Here is a 7,170-nt window from a genome sequence, read left to right on the forward strand (position 1 = left end):
GTGAAGGATTGACGGAGTAGGGAGGTGGAAACTGAAGGAGGCAAGAGGTTCAAGACTGGAAGAGAGGACTGAACAATTAGGTCTTCTTTTTATTCACCTACAAATTCCCACCACGCTCAGGGTGAGAGGCATGAACCCAGGACAGATTTGGGAGAATAAGGAGGAATCAAGGGACTGTATGTCATGAGTTCAACAAACAAATGGAAAGAATAAGACAGTGTGAGAGGTGGAGGAAGGATAGAGGATTGTGGTCAGAGAGGAGAATAGGAGATAATACAATTGGATTAAATTTTAAGTGATGGCTAAAGTATGACCACCCTGGCTGAGATAAGAATAGAAGTGGCTAATGGGTCATAGGAGTTGGAAAGTTCAAGGAAGTGTGAGATTAAGAGGTTAGAAGAGTCATTGATGTGTGTGTGTGTGTTTATTATAAAACCCCAAATAGTAGAAATCAGTTTCACAAGGCTTCAATTTAGTTTGATATCACTAAAATGGTCCATTTTCACACCATTCCAGTAGTGGTCATTGCAGCATTATCTAAATAACTTTCATCTTGACATGCTTACTTCTTTCCCTCTAAGAATATTTCAGCTTCAGTGTCTACCTTATTTCTCTAATCACCTCCAGGCATCCCTAAAACATGTAAGCCAAGAAAGCAGGATAGTCTTTAAAACTACATTTAGTTAACAGACTCAATCTAGATAACTGCAATTCTATCCTATTGGCCACTCATTTCATAGGGAAAAGTGTACCATATTCCTGTGAGTCTTTTATCTTTCAACTTTACCATTCGTTTTTCCACAAGCCACGTTAGGGCAATGCAATTTAGTGTAAAAAAAATCCTCACATTATTTTAGCTTAAGTTGATTAAAATTATATATACTATGTCCTGTACTTTTAGCTTCATTACCAAGTTGTAACCACTCATCTAACAGTAGCACAAAGTTTTAAACCTGTACATCTAGGTTAAAAAACTTCACTTTGTAAAATATAATTCTTTAATACATTTGGAACGGTCAAGTCGACATTTTAAGCACTTGCTACTGGAGTCTATTGAGTATGAGGGGTAACATGGTTGAACCTGTGATTTAGGTAATTCAGTTTAGTGACTGAATGGAGGATGGATTGGAGTGGGGAGAGACTTGGGGCAGGCAGACTCACCAGCAGCTATTGCAATAGTTGAGGTCTGAGGTGACTAGGTCCTACACCTGTGGGGTAACAGTATCAGAGGAGAGGAGGGGGCGTATTTGAGAGTTGTTGCAAAGGTAAAGTTGATAGGCATTGGCAAAAGCTTGGATGTGGGGGTGAGATAGTGAGGAGTCCAGGATGACTCGTAGGTTATAAACCAGAGTTGCCAGGAGGATAGTGTTGCCCTCTATATTAACAGGAGAGTAGGTGAGGGAAAGATAATAAGTTCTGTTTTGGACATGTTTAGTTTAAGATGTTTACTGGATATCACCCAGTTTGGGAAGTCTGAAAGGCAGTTTGGAGATTCAAGGTTGGGAATCAACAGAGAGTTTCAGGCAAAATAGGTAGATTTGAAAAACATCAGCATAGGGATGGTACTTAAATTTACGGGAGCTGATGAGATCACCAAGTGAAGTAGTATAGAGGGAGAAGAGAAGAGGGCCCAGGATAGATCCCTGTGGGACACCTACAGTTAGAGGGTGTGATCTGGATGAGCATCCAGCAAAGGAGACAGAGAAGGGGCAGTCAGATAGGTAGAAGTAGAACTAGAAGAGAACGTTGTTCCAAAAACCTAGAGAGAAGAGGAGGAGAGGACAATCATCACTGTCAAAGACTGAGAGAGGTCAAGGAGAATGAGGATTGAGAAAACGCCTTTGGTTTTGTTAATTAAAAGATCACTGGTAACTTTGGAGAGAACCGTTCTGGTGGAATGATGAGGTCAGAAGCTGAAAATGTAAGGGGTTAAGAAGAGAGTTAGAGGAGAGAGAAAGTGGAGGCATCTATTATAGATGGCCTTTACAAGCTTAGCCACAAAGGGCAGAAGAGATTTAGGCTGATAGTTAGTGGGGTAAGAATGATTAAGTGAAGTTTTTTTTGAGGATGGGGGAGACATGATTATGTTTGGAGATAGTAGGGAATGAACCAGTAGAAAGAGAAGGACTGAAAACAGTTGACAGAGAAGGTGTAACAGAGGGTGTGACAACTTGTTAGAGGAACAGGATGGAATAGGATCACTCGAGCAGGTAGATTGGCTGTTAGCCTTGATAAAAAGGCCACTTCATCATGAGAAAGGGGTGAAGGAGATAGTTAGTAGCAGAAGGCATGTGAGAGCTGTAAGAGAGGAGAAGGAGATGGCCTTAACTCCTTTTGTAAAATATGAGGCAAGGTTCTCAGCTGAGAGGGCAAGGAGAGGGAGAGCCATAGGAAATTTGAAGAGGGTTGGAAAAATTGGAATAGTGAGTTTATGAGGGAGGTCTAGTATGATTGCCTAGCAGCAGTGAGGGCCCAGTTGAGGTTGTATAACATACATTTGTAGTGGACCTAATAAGAATGGTTGTGTAATTTTCTCTACCTTCATTCAGTAACATATATGCAGGAAGGAAGGAAGTGGATGGTAAGTGATCCACGGCTGAGGCTTGGCAGGATGCAGTCAGGGAAATGATAGAGCAGTTAGGGATTCAACAGAGGAGGACAATGTAGAGTTGAATAAGTTCACCAAGAGATCAAGATGGGGAAAAGGAGAGAGGGTGGATAGGGCAGGGAAGATGGCTTGGGGGAGAATTAAGGAGTCAAGGGACTGGCAGTCATAGTGTGAATAAAGAGTAGGGTCTGGTAAGAGAAGGAAGAGGGAGAGGTGGCAAGTCAATAGATTGTGGTTAGATAAGAGGATTTCAGAATTCCTGAACATAGAGGTGGTGCATTTGTGGGTGATGGCAAGTTGAAGGGTATGACACCATCTTTGTGTGTGGCTGAGATGGAATAGAGGAGTAAGTAATGGGAGGTGAGTAGGTTGAGGAACTAAGTGGTTAGAGTATTTGAGAGTCAAAATATATGTATACATATTATATATGTGTGTATATATGTGTCAACACACATATATACACATACACACACATACACATATATAATATGGTGAAGTCCCCTGGTATGAGGGCAAGAATGGTCAGGAGAGAAAAAATATGAACGCTTCACTGAACTTATTTTATAGAGTTAAGAAGTGGAGAGTTATATGTGATATGATGATGATATTTGCTGTTTTCGATACTTTTAAAAATATAATTTTGCCATGAAAATGTGAAGACCATTAAAATAGTAACACACAAAACAGCTTTTTAAATACTTACTGTAAACAAGGGATAAGATCTCACTTGCTTAGATATTTGAAATATAGTCTTATTATGATCAAACAAAAAGAGATGAGAATGACAGTAACACATTAGATTCAGAACTGAATATGGTGATAGGATTGCAGCAGTTAGTCATGTTTGAAACTTAAGGGGTGTGTGGGGGATATAATTTTAGCTCAAAACAGCTAAACACTCAGGTTCAAAATATAAATTAAACATTTTTTAAACAGTTGACCACAGTTCACTCTCAAAATCCATTCATTTCCTCTAGCAACCCAAAGATTAAACACATGTTCTGCCTATCTCAAAAGTTCTAGATATTTTGCACCATTGACATCACAGAATAGTTACTTATAATGAGAACTCTGATGCTGGCTCTAACTTCCACTTCTCATAAGCCATCACCGTCTTTATCAAGAGTACAGTTGTCTGAGCAATCTGTAAGTTCTGCTCATACTGTGTTTGCCAGTGTTGGGTCCATGACCACTTCTGGAGAGATGCAAGAGTAACAAGCTCCAAATTAGGGTGTCTATTAAGTTTTCTAGCAAGCCAAAAGAAGGGCATCTCAGAGTTGTAGTTCCTTTGGTTTGGTTTTTTTTTTGCTTTTTTTTGGCAAGGCAGTTGGGGTTAAGTGACTTGCCCAAGGTCACACAGCTAGTACATGTGTCAAGTGTCTGAGGCCAAATTTGAACTCAGGTCCTCCTGACTCCAGGGCCGGTGCTGTACTCACTGCGCTACCTAGCTGCCCCGTTACGGTTACTTTTGGCTGAAATGTCATAGCACTAGGGTTTTTTTCCAATGGAAGACAATGGATTTCTCCTTGACTTTTCTGTTCTTAATATCCACTTTGTTGCCACTCGACACTTAAGATATAACTTCGCATGCTCTCATATCTGATCTCTATGTTAGGTAGTTTCATTCTTGTAAGTAGCTCTCCATGTTACATTAAACATTACAGTGGTACACTGAACTTGAATGCAATGACCATCTCTCAGACTACCAAATTCCTCTCAGGGCCAGATGTATAACATACATTGAACTTACTAGAACCTCTGTTGATAAAGGACACAAAGAGATGGACCTCAACACCCAAATGTCTGCATACTTCTCAAATGTACCAGTCAAGTAGTGTTTACCAATGTGATTTTTCTAGTACCACCATTACCAATTAATACAAATTTGACCTAAACTCGGGGTTCTCCTTTGGTGACCGTATTCTGATGGTTCTCCCAGAAGTATCTTCATCTCTGCCTGACTGAACAATGGAAAGATGATAGAAGCACATTTCCCATCAATGTTAATTTTAAAGTCATTAAGAAGGGGAGAAAGACTATCAAAATCATGGGAAAAAAAAGATGAGAAAATGCCAGGGGTTTGGTTGATCTGGAGAGAGTGGTACAGTTGAAATACATTATTGAAAGGAGGAGAGATCGTCAATGATATGGGAACATAAAGATCACAATCTATCTTGGCTCCTTATGGTTCTGTGTAATAAAAATGACCAGGATCAGCTCGCAGGCTGCTAGGGATGCAGCATCATTGAGGTAAAGAAAGCCAGGTTTTAGGTAATGAAGATGGAAGGAATTTTCAATTTTCCAATTGTGTAGCAGTTTCCTGCATTTAGTAGAATTCTAACTCCTGTTGACAGAAACCTTGTGTTGTCTAGCAGTAAAAACAGGGAAGGGTAAATTTAAAAAAAAGGCAGACTGACAAATTTTAAAAAGCACAAATTACTCTATGTTATATTTAAAAGACCATATAATGCAACAATTGCAATGTAATTAGAAATGACTAGAATAGAAGATAGTGCAGCTAGGTGGCATAGTGGATAGAGTGCTGGGCCTGCAATCTGGAAGACTCTCTTCCTAAGTTCAATCTGGCCTTGCATTTCCTAGCTGTATGACCCTAAGCAAGTCACTTCACGCTGTTTGCCTCAGCTCCTCATCTGTAAAATGAGCTGGAGAAGGAAATGGCAAACTACTCTAGTAATTTTGCCAAGAAAACCACAAATGGGTTGCAAAGAGTCAGACATGACTAAAATGGCTGAACAACCACCACATCAATAGAAGATGTAAAGGACCATGAAAACAGAGTCTAGATCTTTCAGGGATCAGAAGGGAATGAGATTAAGTGATCTGGACTCCGCTCCCATACTCATCCCTCTGAACTGACCCCTCTTCTATGTTTAAAGATGCACTATTCTCCTATACCTTAAAATATAACAATCACTGCCCAACTTGATTTTATTCTAAGTAGGGCCAAGGATTCCTATAGGCAAGTGGTAGGAGATAAAATTAGGGAAGATGTGTTGGACCCAAAGAGCGAAAGGCCTTGAAAACCAACTTATACTGTAGAAAACTTGTGCCTATCCCCATAAAGAACCAAGAGGTCAGCTCATACTTCATGACACAGGGGCAGAATATGGTCCCCAAGACACATGGCACATGACCATACCTCTAGAAGTGGGATTTCCAAAAAGAATGATGAGTCTGAACAAAGCTGCTTTGGATTTAATCTCTTTTAATAGGTTTGCGGGGTGATGAAATTGGAAGACCCAGAAAACAGAAGCGGCTACTACATGAGATTCTGGGCTCTCTCCAAGCTGGCTCACTTGGCCTTCACCGGATGGGTATGGGGATGTCCAACATGGTTCTGGCCGCTGTGGGCCTTGCTTGTTGGCTGCAGCAGCTGTGAGTGGATGTGAGGCAAGACTCCACCCTGTGAGATGGTGACATCCCCAAAGAGCTGGTTGAGCTCAGCATCATTGCGCACAGCCAGCTGCAAATGGTGGGGGGCTATGCGGCTCTTCTGGTTGTCACGGGCAGCATTGGCTGCCAGCTCCAGGATCTCAACAGTCAGGTACTCTAACACCGCAGCCAGGAAAACAGGGGCACCTGAAGCCAGTCTCTGGGCATAGTGACCCTGGCGCAGAAAGCGGTCCACACGGCTCACAGGGAAGTGCAGCTGGGCCCTTGAGGAGCGTGATCGGGTTCGGGCACGGGGATGCGAGGGTCCTTGGTGACTCCGCTTCTCAGGCATGACGTTATCCTGAGGTCTTCTGGCATCCCCAACTAGTCCAGGCACCTGTGTTAGGTCCCCTAACAGGGACCCTTTTATACACTCAGACTCACTATTTCGATTGGCCAGTGGATAGCCAATGGGGAGCCAGGGACCCATTGTGAGATGAGACACTCATCCTGGCTGGTTGTGATGTCATTACCTCCTGCTTTCTTGCCAACTCTTCTCCCTTGGGCCCCTTTCCTTAGCTTCTTGTTTTCCCATGGTGGTTTCACAATTTCCTATGTGGAGGCTGAACAAATAAGTACTTCATCCTTCACAGAAACTAGCCTTTTCAGAAATCTGGACACCAGGTCATCACTAGTTATTCAGAGAATATAGCCCTCCCAAATATTACCTTCTAGCCAAAATGCTGTACTCAATGGCCACAGAATACATGTTTTGTTGTATCTCCTCCCCTGGCACATCCTCTTCCATTTTCTTCCAGATCATACCCATCCTTCAGGGCTCAGCTAATAAGTTATTCTCTTCTCACTGAAGCAAGGCTTCCTTGAGAACATGGCCTATAGTGATGTCTCTCACCTCACTTATTATTGGTATCTGTCATTTATGTATTATTCCTAGACTCTTGGTTTGTTATATCCATCAATTTATCTGTTCTATCAGTATTTAACTTTTCACACATTACTGTCTTCTTTTCCTAAGGGCAGGGCAACAGCAGAATGGTCAGTAGTAGCTAGACTCTAAAACCCTATGATTGTATGGTTATACAACTCTAGAATCTGGACCAGAAAAAGAAGGAGAAAGGAGTCAGAACAAAGTGCCATCATGCACAATT

General features: G+C 41.7%; 1 protein-coding gene across 1 annotated transcript; it reads right to left on the reverse strand.

The window, feature by feature from the left end:
* Window positions 1-5,825: 5,825 nt before the first annotated feature.
* Window positions 5,826-6,396, reverse strand: LOC118831178 (histone H2A-beta, sperm-like). The gene has a single exon (XM_036738346.1). The coding sequence runs from the start codon at window positions 6,351-6,353 to the stop codon at window positions 5,922-5,924; it is 432 nt and encodes a 143-aa protein (XP_036594241.1). The 5' UTR covers window positions 6,354-6,396; the 3' UTR covers window positions 5,826-5,921.
* Between the last annotated feature and the right edge of the window lie 774 nt (window positions 6,397-7,170).

Source organism: Trichosurus vulpecula, chromosome 9, assembly GCF_011100635.1.
Source record: "Trichosurus vulpecula isolate mTriVul1 chromosome 9, mTriVul1.pri, whole genome shotgun sequence".
In the NCBI taxonomy this organism is placed as follows: domain Eukaryota; kingdom Metazoa; phylum Chordata; class Mammalia; order Diprotodontia; family Phalangeridae; genus Trichosurus; species Trichosurus vulpecula.

Bases quoted from the DNA above. Each gene is read 5' to 3' on its own strand.
- LOC118831178 (XM_036738346.1), bottom strand. From the start codon at position 6,353: ATGCCTGAGAAGCGGAGTCACCAAGGACCCTCGCATCCCCGTGCCCGA.